Source organism: Trachemys scripta, chromosome 12 (genome assembly GCF_013100865.1).
Source record: "Trachemys scripta elegans isolate TJP31775 chromosome 12, CAS_Tse_1.0, whole genome shotgun sequence".
In the NCBI taxonomy this organism is placed as follows: Eukaryota; Metazoa; Chordata; order Testudines; family Emydidae; genus Trachemys; species Trachemys scripta.
Window position 1 is genome coordinate 5,709,536 of NC_048309.1, and position 20,483 is coordinate 5,730,018.

Here is a 20,483-nt window from a genome sequence, read left to right on the forward strand (position 1 = left end):
GTCACTGTTTGGGGTGATTTTTTTTCCTGCTATATAAACAATTTCTGACCCTTAGTACCAGAAAATAATTCCATTCTTACCTGCAGCATTATGGAGCTTTACCCTCTGGGGCTCCTAGGGGTATTTTGTATTTATTGCCCCATTTTCATTTAATTTTCCCCATCGTTTTTATTTACTAGGGTGCAGCTGACAACCTTAGAAAGCAGCAGAGGAGTCCCAAATGGACCCTAGGACCAAGAATCATAGAATCATAGAATATCAGGGTTGGAAGAGACCTCAGGAGGTCATCTAGTCCAACCCCCTGCTCAAAGCAGGACCTAATCCCAACTAAATCATCCCAGCCAGGGCTTTGTCAAGCCCGACCTTAAAAACCTCTAAGGAAGGAGATTCCACCACCTCCCTAGGTAACCCATTCCAGTGCTTCACCACCCTCCTAGTGAAAAAAGAGTTCAATCCTGAAGGGTACTGGGCATTCTGGCCCCAATCCAGCATAACTCTTAAGCACGGGCTTAACTTTAAGGACATGAATAGCCCCACTTATGTGAATGGGGACTGCTTAGATGCTTAAAGTTAAGCGTCTGCTTGAGTGCTTTGATGGATCGGGGCCAGAGTTTTCAGCACCCTGCAGGATTCAAGCCCCAAATCCAGACATTCTTATTCAGGCAAAACTACAGCAAACATTATAGCTGAGTAAGACCTCCCAGATTTGGCCCAAAGTGGGTGATAAGATAATCACCCCAGCTCTGAGGTGGTTTTGCCCTAAATGTGCCACAGCAGCCGAGCCACCCTGCATTGAGCTTCTTCTGTTTTACATCACATGTCCTCATTTCAGCCAACCGATGGCCAGACAATTACAAAAACATGAAATAAAATAAAAACCACCTTTTGGTCAGCTAGAAGAACAGTGGTTCCAAACTATTGGAAGTCACATGAACTCTCTTAACCGACTGGATTGTATTTGGCAGCCCAAGGGTGTGTAAGTACCACATTCTGCCTTCAGATACATGTATATAGCTCACAGAGAAGACAACGGACTGCTAGCATGTATCTGAGGGCAGAATTTAGCCTATAGTATATAGCACATACTGTATGCTCATGAACTTCAAATGCTCAGCTGATTCAAGATACAATTACTTTAAAATCCAGGTAGCCCCAGCTATATTTTTGAGCAGTATAGACATGCGTAGTTGGTATTATTAGATTAAATATGTCTTGTACAAATACTATTAACCAATCAGAAGTTAAGTAGCCAGTCATGTGACATGGATGAAGGGGGTTTGGTGTCTGTGCCTGGATTGTGTAAAAAAAAAAAAAAAAAAAGAAACTGAATAAATATTTCCAAACTTTTCATTTTTTCCTCATTTGAGCCGTTTGACCTTTGATGTCTGCTTCTGGCCGGAGGGTGGCATTCGACACACCTCTTTGCATGAACTGTAAGCATGAAGCATGAGAAAAACTGCACCATGGCTGATGCAAGAATTTTACATTTTTCTGTATCATTCAAAAGAAGGAAAGATATTATTTAAAATTTAATAATAAATAAAGCTTTTTCAAACTAAAGGTGCAGCAGGACCAGGCAAACCTAGCAGGTGATACCGTAGGTCACGTAGCATCAGCAATCTTTTGATCCTCTTTCGTCACAAATCTAAAGCAAGGGACAGATTTTTCAAAGCTGATGCCTAAGACAAATCCCCAGGAATTTGTGAGTGCACCCACTTGGGACCAGATAGTGTCTTTATGGCACAAGCCTTTTCCCTGGGGCTAGTGCAGAAGCACACTGCTCCAGGGGAACTCCCAGGAGACATTGTGCACCTTAGGTTAAGCCTGAGGCCTCCTGAATTCCCCCCTCTCCCTGCAGCAGCAGTGAGAATGCTCACCCTGCATTGCCCCTTAGGAAAGTGTAACATGTTCTCTACTCCTCTTCCTGCCCTGTGTGGGGTGCCCCAGGGATGCTGGCAACGGAGCCTTTTCTGCACTCACATGACCACAGGGACTGCAGTTGTGCCTGATTCCTGCACAGGGATGTAAGAGGGGGAAAGGTGCCCCCTTAAGCACACACCCATGCTCACACACACACACACACACACACACACAGCCCTTGGCTTGCAATCCAGCATTTGCCCAGACATCTGGATTGCTAGGTACATAATTACCGGACTTGGGTGTTGAAATGCTCATTTACTGGAAGTGGGGTGCACAAAGGGTTGGCGCACAACACTTTGGGTCACATCTCTGGCACCTGCCTTTAGGAATTGATGCCTTTGATTTTATTTTATAGCAGGTTTAAAAGAAGACCTAGCGTGCTGGTTTATCGTTGAAACTTTGTGCACATCTAGTTTCCCATGGAGTTGAACTGAAAAAAAAAAAAAAAAAAGCAGCAATACAAACAATGAAAAAGGGGCTTAGTGATACGTAAGTGAAGGGATTTTCAAAAGTGCCTTAAGCATTGGGGACTAACTCCCACTGAAGGTCAGTGGGAATTGGCTGTCTAATTTCCTTATGTGCCCCTTTAGAAATCCTATCCTAACACTAACTTTCATTGCTAGAAATCTGGGTGAGAAAGCATTACACAGAAATTACTATGGTCAGGCTCAGTTACTTCCCAGTAAAAACACCATGCAACGGGGAGAGTTAACAATCTGGGCCCTGCAAGAGCCTACAGGTATGTCTACTCTACCCGCCGGATCGGCGGGCAGCGATCAATCCAGCGGGGATCGATTTATCGTGTCTAGTCTAGACGCGATAAATCAACCCCCGAGCGTTCTCCCGTCGACTCCTGTACTCCAGCGCCACGAGAAGTGCAGGCGGAGTCGACGGGGGAGCGGCAGCAGTCGACTCACCACGGTGAAGACACTGCGGTAAATAGATCTAAGTATGTTGACTTCAGCTACGTTATTCACGGAGCTGAAGTTGTGTAACTTAGATCTATCCTCCTAGCCCCCAGTGTAGACCAGGGCTAAGACTAGACTAGTAAAGGGTGCTGTAGGCCAAGGATGTGTACATGTAAGCAGAGATGTATTTGGGAAATTTACATAGCAGCCAGCCTGCAAAATACCCTGTTAATAACCAATGCTGAAAGTCCCTGATGGCCATTAGTAACCAAATTCACCAAATGAAGCCAAACAACGTTTCTAAAATGGAAACGAAACACGAGGGCTATAAAATAATTCTCTTTTCCCTTTCATCAGAAATGTTCAGATGTAAGGGCCACTTTAAAAAAAAAAGTGGAGGCTCACTTGTATGCACAAACAATGCACGTACAAAAATACCATTGGGGAGGACAAATATTTGTGCACACCAGCTGGGAAATAGTGCATTCATTTGCTTGTGTGTTAAGCCCTTTTTTGGTAAGCTGGTGTAGGCAAATGCTGGTTTTGGAGGAAGTTGCAGGCTTTCCCCTCACTCCCTCCTTTGAACAGTTGGCTAACTTAAGTCACTTGCATCGAAGTCAATAGGAGTCTTACATTGTCATCTGTGAATTCTGGATCAGGGTTATAAGAGCAAAAGAGTATTTCTAGGGTTAGCGCATGCTCTGAGGCACCCCAGTGGGGCTGCCTTAATTTCCTCCATACTACAAATTGTTCTCTCTCATTTCCTTAGTTGGCAATTATTATTGAAGGACATTTTGGTTTTGGTTTCAAATAAAATAATAAAGGTCTTCCAGTACAATGACTACATCAGGATGTTACACCAGGACAAGAAAGCAACCTCTTTCCTTGACCTCTCCAAATAATCAGGAGTGATTAGACTTTTAGCTTCTTTAAAGACATGCCCCGACTATTGTTTTACTGGGTCTCCATGTTTATACATGCAGGGAAGGAGATCAGAGTGTGACTTTACTACATCATGGCCTCTGATTCCAAATCAAGGTAGCCCCAGTTTTCCTGTTAAATGTCTCTTTGCTTACATGGTTACAACATTTTTGTAGGATTTTACCATGTTGATAATTACATGCTTCTGCTGAAGATTTGGTAGTCTTCATAAATGTAAATAACGTGCACTTTGCATACGACACAGAAATAAGGCATGTATGTTACTCACCCTTGTAATTATAGCGCATGGTACTCACCATGTAAGTAAATGGTCAGACGTTACTTTATAGATGAAGCAGTAGTACCGAAAATTTCTGCCTAAATAAAGGATTACCTAAGTCAGTTCACCTGGATCAAATATTTTTTGCTTATATATATTTGCTACCTTGGCTATGAGGTGCTCATCTTCCCTATCTCCCTGAGCCAGATCCTCACCTAGTATAAACTGCTGTCTCTCTAATATGGTCCAGGGAGCTGTGCTACTACATATCAACTGATGATCTCACCCTCTATTTAAAAAAAAAAAAAAAAGTATAAGAAGCTAGCCCCCGCCCCACACACACACAAAAGCAAAGCCAACTAGACTGCTCTGTTGTTGGAAATGGCCTTGTGTCTCATCCCTTTCCTTGTGTTTTGTTTGTTAATTTTCCTTTGTCTGTCTGCGTTCAGCCCATTTTTTGTCTCATACTGGTGCATGGATCCATTGCCCACACCGCAGAACTGCATAAGAAGCATTTTTTATTCCTGCTCAAGACAACTAACTTGGTTTCAACCAGATTAATTAATCTGTTTTTTGTCACCTACACTTCTGGCACATTATGCATGAGTAAAGTTTGCCAGGATTATGTTTAGGGAGATGGCTATATATCGGGTTAAGATTAAGAATATGTCCCGGCTTGGAGATGTCTTATTGGTTTTTATTAGATCAGGACATGCCCGTGTTTAATTACCTATAGAGCAAATTTAGGTTTGATGCATTAAATATAATTAGCTTGTGACTTCCTATATGGACTCCTCCGCCTTCCATGTGGAGCCTTAAATTCTTAGACAGGGGAAAAGGGATTACAAATAAGGTATGTAACCATTCCAGTGCTGAATTATAGACTCTTATCTCGATGGACATGACTATGTGGGGGGGAGGGATAGCTCAGTGGTTTGAGCATTGGCCTACTAAACCCAAGGTTGTGAGTTTAATCCTTGAGGGGGCCACTTAGGGATCTGGGGCAAAATCAGTACTTGGTCCTGCTAGTGAAAGCAGGGGGCTGGACTCCATGACCTTTCAAGGTCCCTTCCAATTCTAAGAGATGGGATATCTCCATTAATTTATTATTATTTATTATAGAGGCAGAAGATTCGGCTGTAAAGATGTGGAAAACCATGAATCTCATCTAGATAAAGCAGGCAGACAACTTTATTCACAACAAAATTATGAACAGTAACAAATACAATGCTATTTAATTTGGTAGAAACCCTGCTTAGAGTGAAATTCTTCCCTGTGGGCAAATTTACTGAACATAACGTGCCAGATTATATCTATAGAAACAGAATTGATAGATTTCAAACTCTGCTAATACTACTGTGAAAATATAGCGACTTGTTTACATCGAAGATAACACTTAGCTGCCTCTCCCTGGTTGTGTGAGTAATTTTGAGTGCTCGTTGGGAGAGAGGTTGTTGCTTTGTCCACAAAGAGTCAGCAGCTAGCAGAGTCCTGTTTCCTTGATGTATCTGACTAACTCAACGGCCTTTTCTGGGTGGGGGGGTTGTTTCTGTTCCTGGTAGAGTGGACCAGATTGTTGGACGAGGGACATCAATGACCGACAAGGATCGAACCAAAGGGTCAGCAGAGGGGGAGCTTCCAGAAGACCCAAGCATGATGGGCAGGCTTGGAAAAGTTGAAAAGCAGGTATGGGGGGGATGTTTCTTATAAGGGAAAAGTTCATGTTGTGTGTTGAGATTTTAAAAGTAGTTAAGATTAAGAATAGATGAAAGATTTTTCAAAGGTGCCTAAATAACTTAGCAGCTTAAACCCTATTTGTAAAAGTGATCTTTCGGTACTTAAAGCCCAGAGACTCAAAGGTATGTCAGTACCTAACTCCCCTGGGAGATAGGCACCAAAATACTTTTGAGGATCTGAGCCTTAAGGGCCTAAGACACATTGAAAGTCATAGGTCCTTAGGAGCCCAAATCTCAAAGTCCCTTTTGAAAACAGATCATTGGTTCCAAAGTGACCTCGGGGCCTTTGAAATGTTCCCTGTCTAACCTAAACAACTTCAAGTGAGGCCGTGGGTGTGATTTTCATTGCCACAGGATCCATGCCTCGTTCAAGGTGAAATTCACTCCAGAGCACAAGGCTCACACAAAGTCCCCATACACACACTGTAAGGGCCTGACCCAATGAAGTGCTGAGCACCTCTGGCCTGGGGCTGAGTGTTCTCCAGCCCCATTGAAATCGGTCACATTTCACAAGCATTTACGCTTGCTTAAAGAAAACACAAAGGGCGTTGCAGAAACAAATCAACGCACTAACTGACGATTTTGGAGTACAACAACTTACAAATATTTTTAAAAATCCATCTTCCATAAAAGCAGAGAGGCCCTTGCCAAAGTTCAGACTGGATTTGGATCCCAGCTCTCTCTCAAAGTTCAAGGAAGTCCAATTTGTGCCAGTGTAGGAAGGGGTCATCTATGAAATTCAGATCCCCATTCGAGCATGGACAGGAGTGGAGCTCTTTGTATAGAGGGTATTGGTCCACAGACATCACTCAGCACAGGGAACTGTGTGACATTTTGCAGGTTCTGTCCATGGAGAAGAAGCTGGACTTTCTGGTGAACATTTACATGCAGCGGATGGGTATCGCACCAACGGAAGCAGAAGCCTATTTTGGGTCCAAAGAACCAGACCCGGCGCCACCCTACCACAGTCCAGAAGAAAGCCGGGAGCACATGGACAAAAATGGCTGCATCATCAAGATCATCAGGTCCACCAGTTCAATGGGACAAAAGAATTTCTCTGCACCACCAGCCCCAACAATGCCAACCAACACGTGTCCCCCTTCAACGTCCTGGCAGCACCAGCCATACCAGCGGCATAGCCATGGATCCTCCCCAGTTGGAGATCCTGGCTCTTTGGTAAGAATCCCACCCCCACCTTCACATGAGCGCTCCTTGTCCGCTTACAGTAGCGGGAATAGGGCCAGTGCTGAGTACCTGAGGAACGAAGACATTACAGCTAAACACCATGACAGCGCCTTGAGAGACAGTGACACGTCCATTTCCATCCCATCGGTGGATCATGAGGAACTGGAACGCTCCTTTAGTGGATTTAGCATTTCCCAGTCCAAAGAAAATTTGGACGTCCTTAACAACGGTTGCTATGCAGCAGTGGCCCCCTGTGCCAAAATCAGACCCTACATTGCAGAAGGAGAGTCAGACACTGATTCTGACCTCTGCACACCTTGTGGCCCGCCTCCCAGATCAGCCACAGGTGAAGGACCTTTCAGTGACATGGGCTGGTCAGCCCCTAGACAGTGAAGCATTTTGACATCTATTGAGCCAAGTCAGCGCACTGGCCAGCCGCCCACTTATGCCGTCCCCACATCGAACTTCTGGAGGAGATCTACAGCTAAGGTTTTATGACTCCAGAACATACTTAGCTTGTGGATATTTTCTTACAGCTTACTCTGGGGACAGACGCTGAGCCAGCATTCAGTAGAAAGAGGCCACTGTGGTGAATAATTCGGAGCCTTGAAGTGTCTGGATTTCTTTCATACTATCTTTCTAAGATAATTAGGTGAAACGATGTCACAGTACAGGGTAGGCAACCACATTTCTTGGTAATCCTTTAGGGTACAGGGCACAAATATCACCTGCAAGGTTTTTTTGGGGGCAGTGGGGGGATTAAGTGATGACTGAACGTATCTTTTACATGGTAATTACCTTACCTTGACACTGGGTGATTACACAGTCAAATACTTTGGAGTTGCACCGCAAATACATGATTATTTCTGTCTTGTAAAACATTCCAGGTTACATGATGATTACTTTTGAATTTATGGAACGTGATCCTCCATTAACCGTTCAGGAATGTAGTGTAATTACTGTATAATACATGGAAGCCCAGTTGGCTCTTGTCAAATTGGGGTGTTTACATTCACGTTACGGTATTCCCTAAGACAGACGTATGCTGTCAAGATGAGTCGAGGTAGAATGTTAGCAGGCACCATTTGGAACCAGAACGATTTTCAAATTAAATTTGTCATGGGGCTTAGGTGGAGGAGGAAGGTCAAAGACACAAAATGTGTTTTTGAAGGCAAAGAGGAACACCACATAGGACTGGGGATAAGGCATTTTACATTTAAACCATGTATTATATTTAATAATGTATCTGCCAAAATGTACAGAAAGGGAAGCCATAATTCCACCTACGGGGGTGTAGTAACTTGAAGTTGCTCTCGTAATTTTTTATATTGCCAGCAGCACTGTGGTGAACGTACAGCCACAAGAGACAGAGCTATGGGGAGAGGGACGTTACTCGAGATCACGGCAAGGAACGAGAGCACCAGCAGCGGCCGGGCCCTGTAACTCAAAATATTGCCCATTTTGTACAGCGTTCTCATTATGCCTGGATGTTTTTGCATGCACCAGACTCCCAGCAAAGTTCCTTCCTCCTTTCCTCCACTACCCCATCCCGGATCACAAAGCTATGACTTCTCCATTGCTTTGTTTAGATCCTTCATGCTGAGACCCGAGGTGCTTCCTTGTTTCCTCCTGTTTTTTTTTTAATACACCTGTGATCTGTATTTATCCATAAATGCAGGCAGCGGAAGTTTTTCTATTTTTTCTCTTTCTCTCCCTCTTGAAAAGCCAGATCATGGCATCGTTACTGGTGCATAAAGCTGGGGGAAAACTGATGATGCAGAAGGTTTCTTTCAGGACCAAAACAAAGTCACAAAGTGGTCCTTTCCTGTCACAGAGCTTGCAGGGGTCGCTCAAGGGGATGGGTCATAGGAAATCTGCTGGTGCATTATGGGATGCACAGCTAGGTCTGCTACACAACAGCCGTTGCCATGTCCACCAAATCCACCCATTTAACTAGAGCCCTACACCTTGCGTGTTTTCTGAAGGGGAAAAACTGCAATTGAGTCAGGACTGTGCCAGCTATTTGTGTCCCTCTCTCCCCCCTGCCAATGTCAATGGGCAGTTTTCATGATATTTCAAATATATGGCATGCCCCCATTTCCCTTAGGCCTTGCTGCACCTAATACAGATACAATCCCTCCATTTTGCAAGGTTGACCTGCTGGTGGTGAAAGGAGAAACCTGGTGTATTTGTTCCTTCTGGTCATTAGGAGAAGCAGCCTGGGAAACTAAGGAGGGAAAAGACAAATTTAGGCATATCACACTATATTTCAGTGGTATCAGTGTGTGTGTGTGGGGGGCGGGGTTGCACACAATCTGGCAGCCATAAAACACCACCTAGAGGGAAACATACAGCTCTTGTCCAGGAACTCAATGTGATTCCATGAGAGTCTCTATAACGTGAAGTCTTTCAAATGAGATTTGAGGACTTCAGTAATTCAGTCAGAGGTTACCTATTGCAGGCATGGGTGGGGGAGGTTTTATGGCCTGCAGTGTGAAGGAGGTCAGACAAGACGATCATGATGGGTCTTTTCTGGCCTTAAAGTCTCTGAATCTGTGAGATTCACCCACCAGGGCAGGAAATCCCCTACTGAAGAGGTGGGTCTTTACGGCTTCTGGAGGGAAAATAAAATAATTCTTGTATACAGCTAATCAGGGGCAACATGCAGCACTTGCCTGGGCGTGGTGGGGGGAAATGATGTATAATCTTCAGATCCAATTAGCCTCAGCATATGAGTGAGAGGAAGATAACCTGCTCTTTTTAGGGGGTCCTGTGCATCTATGTCTCCAAGGATAGAGAGGAGGGACCTTTGCAGGTCCAGAGCTTCCTCCCCATTCCTGCCATATTCTGCAATTCTTTCTTCCCCACTCAAGCTGCCTGGAGCTTTCCTTTGCTTCTAGAATGCCGAATCCTGAGTAGCTCCTATGATGTATCTAACTAAAAGCAATTATTGTATGATACACCTAACCTCAATAAGAGTGTTTGCTTTGAATTTGGAACTATCATACATTAAAATCCATATTTATAAAGGGCAGCTTCTTCCCACGCTCTCTCTAAACTCACCTGGCCTGACTTTCATAAGATGTGGCCCACAGGCTACATTTACATGGAAAATTGCTGCAAATGAATGTGTAAATCTGGCTTTTGCACCTGCAGCTGTATTTAAATGTGCAAAAAAAGGGTGTAGATAGGGGAGCACAAAAATGTTGGCAAACTCCAATGGGGCTCACAGAGATGCATTTTCTAATGGACCACTAGAAATGCACCCATGATATTTGCAGGTGATTCCATTTACTTATGCAAAAATCTGCATTTGCATAGCTGACTGCTCAGCTGTAAACAGTTACCCAATGCGAGGAACACATGTGCTTTTGCACGTGCAAGTAAACCTAGGGTACGTCTACACAGCAAAGAAAAACTCGCAGCTCAGTTTCAGTGGATTTCCTCCATATTTACACTGGTGTAACTCAGAACAGAATTTGGACCTAACTGATGGTTTTTTTGCTCATGCACCTACATAGTTTTTCTCATTGCAAATTCCAGTCTAATCCTCCCCGTGACTCCTCACATGATCCTTCTATCTCCATTCCTTCCCCCACTCCCATTGTATATGCAGTTGCTGGAGAGTCAGTAATGCAACATTTTCTCAGTTTGATGGTTGAGAAACATTAATTTTTTGGAGAGAAGGTTTGATTTTTGGCTCATAAATGTCCTCCACTGAGAAATGCAAAGTAAACCTTCTCCCCTCTGCCTCACTGCTGCTTAGCGTGTGTGTAGCATCAGTTGCACCTCTGTGTTTCTAGCTATATAATCTCTGTACACTCAAACACAGACACTAGTTTTAGGATATGCTAAGTTGTGAACAAACCCAAGAAAAGCTAGGAAATTCAAAGTTAATGACACTGTTCCAGACAAACCGTGAGCCAAATTTTCAATGGCCCTTCTTACCTGCACCTGTGGTATTGGCAACCGTGTCTGTTTGGGCATACAGAAGCTGTGTGTGTGTCCACATGGATACAGAAGAAGAAATGTCCTTAAAACAAAACCCAGGATCTGAACCCCAGGAAACTTTGAAAGTTTTCAAAATCTGGTCCCAGATCTTGCTTTGAATGTTGCAAAGGTCCCCCATCTTTGTAATGGGCCAGTTAAAAAACTGGGTATGAAACCATACTGAATTTGGGGGTGTTCAAAGTCCATGTTAGAATGCAATTTTTGCAATTTGTGCACATCTGACAAAGAACTGAGGTTGCAGACATCACAAGCTCAGTCCAGAGCAGGCCTTTGGAGACTATGGCCCTGCGATGTAAGAGCGGAGGCACCAGCCCAAAGTTGAATTTCCCAACATTTGGGAAAGGACTTTAACATTATTTAAATGTAGATTTTGTATGTGAATGTCCTTGCTGGCTTATTTTCTTAACATTAATTTCTAAACAAACAAAAAATGTCAAGGAAATTAATGAAAAACATATTGTTTGACCCAGAGAGCCATTGTAGGTACTTAGGCAAATCATGTAATGAATCAGATATGTAAAAAATATTTTTAAAGCAGCTTCATGGATTCAGGTATCTTCAGCAGGGTCATTTCTATTTGCAGGATAAATAGGGATATTTAGACATTTTAAAAATGATTTTTCCCCTACCAGTCAATTAGAAATAAAAAAAAATACATTAAAATATTTAAATAGCATTGAAATTTCTGGCATAATTGGAACAAATGGGGAAATCTAAAGTCAGGGCTGAAACATCAGCTTTACATCTTGCTGGAATGACTCGGTGGCAGCTATGGGCTTGTCTACAGGAAGAATTTGCTCTGATTTTAGCCATGCTTCAAGCAAAGGGAAGCCGTGCCAGTGCAAATCATGGCTCTTCATGTTCAGTGGCTGGGATCAGGGTAAATTCCCAGTGCAGTCAAGACTGGTGGGCCATAGTCTGCTCTGAGATGTATACCAGGCAAAGTCAGTGACAAATAAACACACGTTTCAAAGATAGAATTTGGCCCTACAATTTTGAATGACTTGGCTTTCAGTTTGGTCAGAAACCTAATGTCATTAAAACAAGATCTGGGCACCGCATTTCAAGAAAGATGTGGAGAAATTGGAGAGGGTCCAGAGAAGAGCAACAAGAATGAGTAAAGGTCTTGAGAACATGACCTATGAAGGAAGGCTGAAAGAATTGGGTTTGTTTAGTTTGGAAAAGAGAAGACTGAGAGGGGCCATGATAGAAAGTTTTCAGGTATCTAAAAGGGTGTCATAAGGAGGAGGGAGAAAACTTGTTCACCTTAGCCTCTAAGAATAGAACAAGAAACAATGGGCTTAAACTGCAGCAAGGGAGGTCTAGGTTGGACATTAGAAAAAGTTCCTAACTGTCAGGGTGGTTAAACACTGGAATAAATTGCCTAGGGAGGTTGTGGAATCTCCATCTCTGGAGATATTTAAGAGTAGGTTAGATAAATGTCTATCAGGGATGGTCTAGACAGTATTTGGTCCTGCCATGCGGGCAGGGGACTGGACTCGATGACCTCTTGAGATCCCTTCCAGTCCTAGAATCTATGAATCTATAAAACTTTTAACTTGAGCGTGTTGTTGTGTTTAGTTGGAAATTTGATGGGAAAAGGTCAACAGAATTTCTTAAGAGTCATAGGTTACAAAGTAGCAGCCGTGTTAGTCTGTATCCGCAAAAAGAACAGGAGTACTTGTGGCACCTTAGAGACTAACAAATTTATTTCAGCATAAGCTTTCGTGGGCTACAGCTTCACTCTATGCATCTGAAGAAGTGAGCTGTAGCCCACAAAAGCTTATGCGGAAATAAATTTGTTAGTCTCTAAGGGTACATCTACACTACAGCGGGGAGTCGATTTAAGATACGCAAATTCAGCTACGTGAATAGCGTAGCTGAATTCGACGTATTACAGCCGACTTACCCCGTTGTGAGGACGGCGGCAAAATCGACTTCTGCCGCTTTTTGTCGGCGGCGCTTACTACCACCTCCGCTGGTGGAGTTAGAGCGCCGATTCGGGGATCGATTGTCGCGTCCCGACGGGACGCGATAAATCGATCCCCGAGAGGTCGATTTCTACCCGCCGATTCAGGCGGGTAGTATAGACCAGGCCTAAGGTGCCACAAGTACTCCTGTTCTTTTTAAGAGTCATAATACTTAAACTATTTAAATATGCTAATTAAAATGTAAGAATTGTAATATTTATCCAAGAGAGAAGAGAATTGTTCCACAGCTTCCTTACACCCCTGAATGAAGATCTTTGAATTACTTGTGGTGTTTACACTCCCTACTCCATGATCCCTGTGTTTTCAGCTGTCCAAACAATGTTAGTGTTCTTCCTGAATCAAGCAGAGATGGTGCTGTTCAGAAATGTCAGTTATTCCCGACACCCCACAAAGAGGTTGAGTGCCCTACCCTGCAGAGATACTGTTGTCTCACGAAAGACCATAACAAAGGACTGAAAGGGACCTCCAGGGTAATGGAGCCCAGTCCCCATCACTGCAGACAACCACATAATATAATCCCTTTCATAAATGTATCAAGCTCCAGTTTAGAACCAATTAGGCTTCTTGCCCCCCCTACTTCCTGGTGATCAGAGACACAGTTGGAGTTATTGTACCCTAAATGGGACATTCATTCTTAGGAAAAAGCAGGTGCTATTTGCAAAGAAGGGCAGCTTTAGTTTTCAGATGGGACTTCCCTTTGGCCAAAGTCCTATAAAATGTAACAAAGAATTCTGTCCTTCCTTTAGGTTTCTTTGTTTTGTTTTTTAACTATCCTATAAAGTTACCTAGCAAGGATATAAATTCTCTACTACGTTCTGACAAAGGTCTAAAACTCTATAGCTAGGCTAGCTTGTTCTATTAAACCCTGTAGGACTTCTGCATAAGTGTTCCCATCAGCCTTCCTTGCGGAGTTGCCCAAGGAGTGCATTGAGTGAGCACATCTCCTTAGAGTGTGCTGGCCACACTACCTGCTCCATCCAGCACCTCCCACTTTTAAGCACAACCTCAGTCCCTCTGCAATCCTCCCCGAATTGACTTTCCACTGCACCTGGGTTGTAATGGCAGCCAGTTAAAGCCAGAGCCATATTACTCTCCCTTTGCCTTCTCTCTCGGGTCAATAGCTTTCATTTTATACACTTCATTTAACAAAAGTGAAACACGGAAATCAGATACAAAACCTCTTACACAAGGCAGAGACATAACAATAATGTTCAAATGGAAACCAACTCCTCTACATCTTGGTCCCGTTCTTGTGGGGGTCATTTTATTACTCAATGGTGAGAAAGGAGAACTTTTGCCTTTACAGTCAACCTCTCTGACTTCTCCACTTCATATCACAACCTGAACATTATTTAAAATGTCAGGGTGTGGGTTGGTGATTGGTTTTTTTTTTACAAGAATTAATATAAATACATAGGAATCTTTAGTGTATCTAGTGTTTGATTCTCCACTGGCACTATATTGCTTGCCTTATATTATGTTAAGAGGGAAAGGACGTATGCAATATTTTGATACAATAGTAACCAAGCTCAGATTTTAGATATCAGCCAGAGTCACTTGCGGCCCCCCTCCTATCAGATGAACCAAGGAGGGGCAGAGAGTTCATTTTCAACATATGAATGTGCTTTCTAGCCTATGTCACATACCGTACTCTCGATTTTGCCTGCTAGTGCATGCTGTCTGAGATGAGTAGAAATTGATACCCTTATATCTGTATCTGAATTAGAATTGAAAAAGTAATTGCAAAACATTTCTTTTAAAAACCAAACATGCTGTCAGTTATACATTATATAGGGTGTCAAAAGTTCATTAACAACCCAATGGGTTTTTTTAGGTAACACTACTATACCAAGTGGCTTTGATACTGTGATTAATTTATTTATGTCTGGTATGACATGCATAAATTCTGGTTCTACTACATGTGACTCTGAGGGGTGCATACATGCGTCATGTGCAGCCACTGGTGAAGAGGTCTGTAGAAATATGCATATGGAAAAAAGAATGGTGGTTAGCTGTGCATGAAATCTTGTGGATTTCACGCGGGCAGAGATAACAGGAGCATGCTAGAGAGGGAGTAGGGGAATACCCCATCTGGAGGGCTGTGGAAAGCATTGAGGAGGAGGGATACTGGGGTACATATGTTAAAGAGCTAAGGCCTCCACTTTAGTGGATGCAACTTGAAACCACTGAACTGGCACCTGCATATTTTTTGCCTGTCCAATTCACTGCGGGAGGAGATGAGGAGCATTCTAATGTCACCATTATCTCATTGGGTAATGGGGACCACAGGTATTTATACCCTTGTGCCTGCAGTTCAATTGTGGGCGCAAAAAGGAGAGTACAAACTTTTTGAATGAAGATTGGGCCAGTGGCAAGAGAAGCCACCCTTGAAAAGCCACCCTTGAAAAGTTTTTTCTACCGTGCAGTTGATCCTTTTTCTACCCGGTCTTGCAAGGTGCTGAACGCCCTCAACGCCCACTAAATGTCTTGATGCTATTTCCCACAGAGCATCACAGTACCCCTTCCAGAGAGTGTCCTTAAAATTTTACCATGCTCCTTAATTCTCAGTCCCTGCTGCATTATTTCTTTGCTAGTGTGATTCTAGTCCCTGTTTGTGCCCACCGGGTCCCTTGCTGTCAGTGTTCCTAGTCCAGAGCATGTACAAAGGAAGCTACTGCCTTAGCAGAGCTGCAACCCTATTCTTGAGTTTTGTCACGTGACTACACCCCACAGTAACCCCTACAATCTCATACATATCAGTTCGTGGATGGGTGTTTGCTTTTCGTCAGCTATTGCTTTTTCACCCCATGGAGCCATCTGTGGGTCCAAAATGTCCCTCGTTTGTTTAGATTGAGCCATTTTGCCCATCTCTTCAGCACCCAACATGCTGCTGGTATCACGTCAATAGCAGATCATGATAAAACAATGTGAGAACTGGTCCCCTGAGCTCAGAGAAAGAGCATGTGGCCCCTAGCAATGTGGCTGCTTCTGGTCCCCGAGTGCAAGTGGAGGCTTTTTAGTGCACCCAGAATTGCTCCATCTCCCAGAAGTTGCATGTCCGTGGCCAAGCACACCAGGAACCAGCTTGATAGTGGAGAGCCAGGCTGGGTGGATAGCACAAGCTATGCTATTTTCAAAGGAGGCTAGCAAGCATGCTCCTGCTGCACAGGGAAGCATTTTGCCTGCTCCTAAGTCTCCATAGTCAAAGCACCAGATTTATCCTGGCAGTCACAACTTCTCCCCTTATTCCCGGTGAAACCGGGGCTAGCTGCGACATGATTCAGTACAAAGCTCAGGCAGAATTTCGTTCCAAGCTGGGTCTATTTTTCAGGTGCTGGGGCAGGGCTGATGGTTTCGGGTAGAAACCATGCTGATCTCTACAGTTTGGATGGTTCCGGTCTGAAACCAGGTGAAAACGTGGTGGTAGCAGTTGAGTTTCACTTGGAAATTCAGGTACATTTGAAATTAAGTTGAAACTTGGGGGACAATCTCCCCTTCTGTCCACCGAACAAGGAGAGGTGGGCAACCAGTCTGAACCCAGCCTGGCTAATTTCTCACTGCTCTAGCATGCAGTGGACACTTTCTATTACAGTATAAGTAGTTTTTTTACTGTAATGTTTTAAAACTGACAAATACACTGACTAACCCACCCTTTGGTGTGTGTAACGCATCTCCCTGTGTGCCTGATCCACATAGGGTACCAATCTGCTATAGCTGCCAGCTGGAAGGCTTTGTCCTTTAGTTCAAGCTGTAGCTCTGGATATTCCAGTTCAATCCCTGGTGATGATGGTCATTACAACTCCTCCTGGTGTTTGGGCTTTTCTGTGCCAGCCAATGAGCAAGCACTGTTCCCTTCGCTGGCTTAGCATCTGTTCTGGAGATTGAGACCCTCTGTTCTAGGACCAGAATGTGGAATATTCCATGATGGTTACGCTAACTACCTTACCCTCTTCCCCAAGATTTAAGCAGAACATTCTCTGCTGGTTACACAGCTTCCAAAGTCATGCACTGGGTGGAGAATCTGAAGTTTTCAGAAATAAAAAGTATAACTGATCATTTACAGTGGGGGTTATGATGTTCCTTGTTTTGATCTAACAGCAGGTTTTTAAATAGTTGCCATTATTCAGGCGTATATAAAATTGTTTGGGAGATGAAATAAATTATTCTTATAAATGTTTCATTCTTTTCCCAGTAATTCAAATATGCGGACTTCACTATACATTACTTTAACAGTAATGCCCCATATACTATACTCTTGTGTCATCAGCAAAGGCATTGTATTTATGAGATTTCTGGTTAGTATCACTTTGGCACAGTAGCTCTCTGAAGCACACAAGAACTGCACATTACATGCCAATTGCTGATAGATATTGTTATATGTAATTAGCCTGTATGTGTTCAATAGACACCAAATATAAAGTGTTACCTGCCTATTTTGTGATGTTACTCAAAGTACCGGGGGTGGGGGGGAGGAATCCTCATTTGTTAAGAGAGACGCTGCATCTGAATGCTTCTAAACATATTTCACCAGAAAGCAAAAATAAGTGAAACTGTTTCTGGAGTGTTAATTCTTTGAAATACCTAAAATACTGTATTTCTATATATTCTTCATGGTTATTCATCTGAGCTGTAAATACTGTACAGATCAAATGATGTATTAAGTATCTCAGTCATGAACTGCAAGATAAAAGGACAACATAGCTTTGGCTGCAAAAGGTGGTGTGTGTGTGTGTTTGTACACACATGTAGATATATACATGTATCTATATTTATGTGTGCATATACATATACACTGCATGCTTTGAAGTCGAAAAATGCATATAAGATGAAAAGAAAGTATGTTATTTTCTCATCTGAGGATGGAGAGTAACTATGTCAAACCAAAAGGAAAGACTATTTTGATAAAATTTATATCAAAATGGAACACTATTCTGGTTTGTAACAGGACTGACACAGATTCACATCCCTACTAGGAAGTCTAATTTGAAAGGAATCACATCCCATTTAGAAATTAAAAAACCGCCATAATATATTTGATTTGGTTTTCTTTTTTTTAAAGCAAATCTATTGGATCGGCCTGTGACAATTCTTCATCCAAAACTTGCCACAACCAAGATCAATAGCCAACCTCCCATTGACATCAATGGGAATAGAACATTCCTTAGAGAGTGCCAGTTTCAGACATATCTATCTACATGGGCAAAACTTCTTGATATGGGCTCAATCTTTACTAAAACAAAGTGTCAATTTCCGAGATTCATGAGAAAAATGTCTTATGTCTCCATGGATCTCAGCAGTTGACTCCCATTGACTTCAATGGGTCATGAATCTTGCCCTTAACTTCGGTTTCTACATATGAACTTCAGTGCCTAAATTTAAGCACCCATTTTTTAAAACCTTGGTCTAGTAACTGCACAAACGCCACTCAATCTCTGAAGGCTGAGAAGAATAAAGCAATGAATATTGAGCAATTAAGGACCTAATTTTCCAGGTTGCTCGGCATCCTGGCCTCCAGTCTGAATCCACAGAAGCCATCATGTCTCAGTACATAGGAAAATCAGCCCCTGTGGTTTTATTAATCTTTTAAAGTGTTGCCAACACTCTTGGCCCTTGTAGTATTTGTCTTTCTTCCAAAGACTTAAAGTAAAAATAAAACACCCGAAGAAGAAGAATTAAGATTTCCAACAAAAGACATATCTGAATGAATTGTAATTGCATTTCTTCTTTGGCATAAAATCTGTCTCTCAGCAGATGGTTTGCAGCAGACTTAGGTACTACTGAAGTCCCACATAAGTCCTCAACATAGGGACAGATGACTTTGCTCATGTAAATTGCCATAGTTCCATTGTAAATCTATGATAGCTTACATCTTCAGAGATCTGTCCGAATAGGGTTTAACTGGAAGATAGATAGCACATAGACTTTATGCTGGCTCTCTGCAAAGAGATGAATTTCACCTTGCTCCAGGGTTTTGACTGGGTGATAGTGTATTCCCTCTTAAGCATGTTTATAAAATTCCACAGACACTCAACTAAGCATTAAAGTTTGGTTGTCCTTTAGAAAGCAAAGACAGCTGCTTTGCTTCCTTTCATTTGCTCTGTTGCCTTGGCTTTTTTGCACTTTTGTTCCAGCTCCAAAGAATATTTCATAATGCCTTTCGTACGTATGTACAATTTTAAACATTTTGTATGTATTGAATGGTAAACACTTCTCTTGTAATATAGCAAATTGACTTTTTTTGTGAATGTGTAATTTCCTCTGTACATTTTGATCATGGATTTTGTGCACTGTACATTTTATAGGGATAGATTCCAAGGAAATGACCTATAGTTTTCTATTAGAATAGCTACGATATCAAATGACACAATCACCGATCATTTTACATTATTACCACTGAAGAGCTATGTAGCACAGACTTTTACATGGAAACATCGAGCATGAAACAATGTGTACCTTCATGTGGATGAGAGACAGCTAAGAAAATGTATATGTGTGAAATTAAAACAAACAAAAATAGTTGCAATCTTAAGGGAAACGGAGGAAAGTTTTTAAAAAAAAAATTGTCTCAAAGCATCAGAATGGACAACTTGCATCCAGTAAATATGCTAGAGACTTAACCTTTGTGAGATGAAATACACATTTATTTTTCTTTGCACTTCTCCTGCAGTTCACTGTGTTTATTTAAAACCGCTATGTGGACAAACGTGTATTATTAACAAGAAACGCAGATGAGAGGCCAGTTACTGGGGTGGTGAGAGAACAAACACCAAGCTAGACAAAGGCTTCTCTTTCTGATGGGCAAATCAAGCTCAGGATATTTCCAAGTTCATAGTTTCTTGGACTCTAAAGACATTTCTCCATGGGAGCCCTTTCAAAACAATGATTTGCTTATGTGAGACGGCACAGAGCATCAGTCATTGCCTGACAGATAAGGGATTTGACTGAGAGACAAAGGAACAATGTATAAGGGCCATATCGCTCTTATAAATAGTGGAGGCGGGTAACATCTGAAAAAGGGTAGGCTCAGAACCAGTCTATAGAACTGGGAAAAAGTCGTATGGCTTAAGAGTTATAATCTTTACCAAGCATAAGCCCTAAACAAAAATGTGTCCTGGTTTTCAACATTTCTGTTATGCTGTTGGGTTCTGAACTAGAGTGACAGTCTTTTCCACAGCCAGATTGGTTGAAAGAACACTGATATTGTGCAAAACCAAAAAAACTTTTATATTGAACCTTTTAAAGAGATGTGAGTTAGAACTCAAGGGAAAAGAAAAACAGCAAAATGTGCTAATGAGATGATTTTATACCTCAGGTCCTGGTCTCATAGAGACCACCCGCACTGAGAACAACCGGAGGTGCTGGTTGCTGAATGGTTTGGAAAATCTGGCTGGCTTTAATGTCACAAAGTTAAAAACCAGTTCCTGACACAAGTTTGGATCTCAGAGGGCAGCATTTTCAAAACACCTAAGTGACTTAGGACTCGTAACTCACATTTTCAGAAGTGACTCAGGCACATAAGAGCATAAGT

General features: G+C 42.5%; 1 protein-coding gene across 6 annotated transcripts in view; it reads left to right on the plus strand.

Moving 5' to 3' along the window:
* Nucleotides 1–11,617, plus strand: part of KCNQ2 (potassium voltage-gated channel subfamily Q member 2) — a 114,808-nt gene extending 103,191 nt beyond the window's left edge. For all 6 annotated transcript variants that reach the window (XM_034787232.1, XM_034787228.1, XM_034787235.1 and 3 more), the window contains 2 exons: nt 5,595–5,718; nt 6,609–11,617. In XM_034787232.1, the coding sequence (XP_034643123.1) occupies nt 5,595–5,718; nt 6,609–7,346 (862 nt within the window). In that variant the 3' untranslated portion in view covers nt 7,347–11,617. The remainder of the gene's footprint in view (nt 1–5,594; nt 5,719–6,608) is intronic.
* Nucleotides 11,618–20,483: the final 8,866 nt, after the last annotated feature.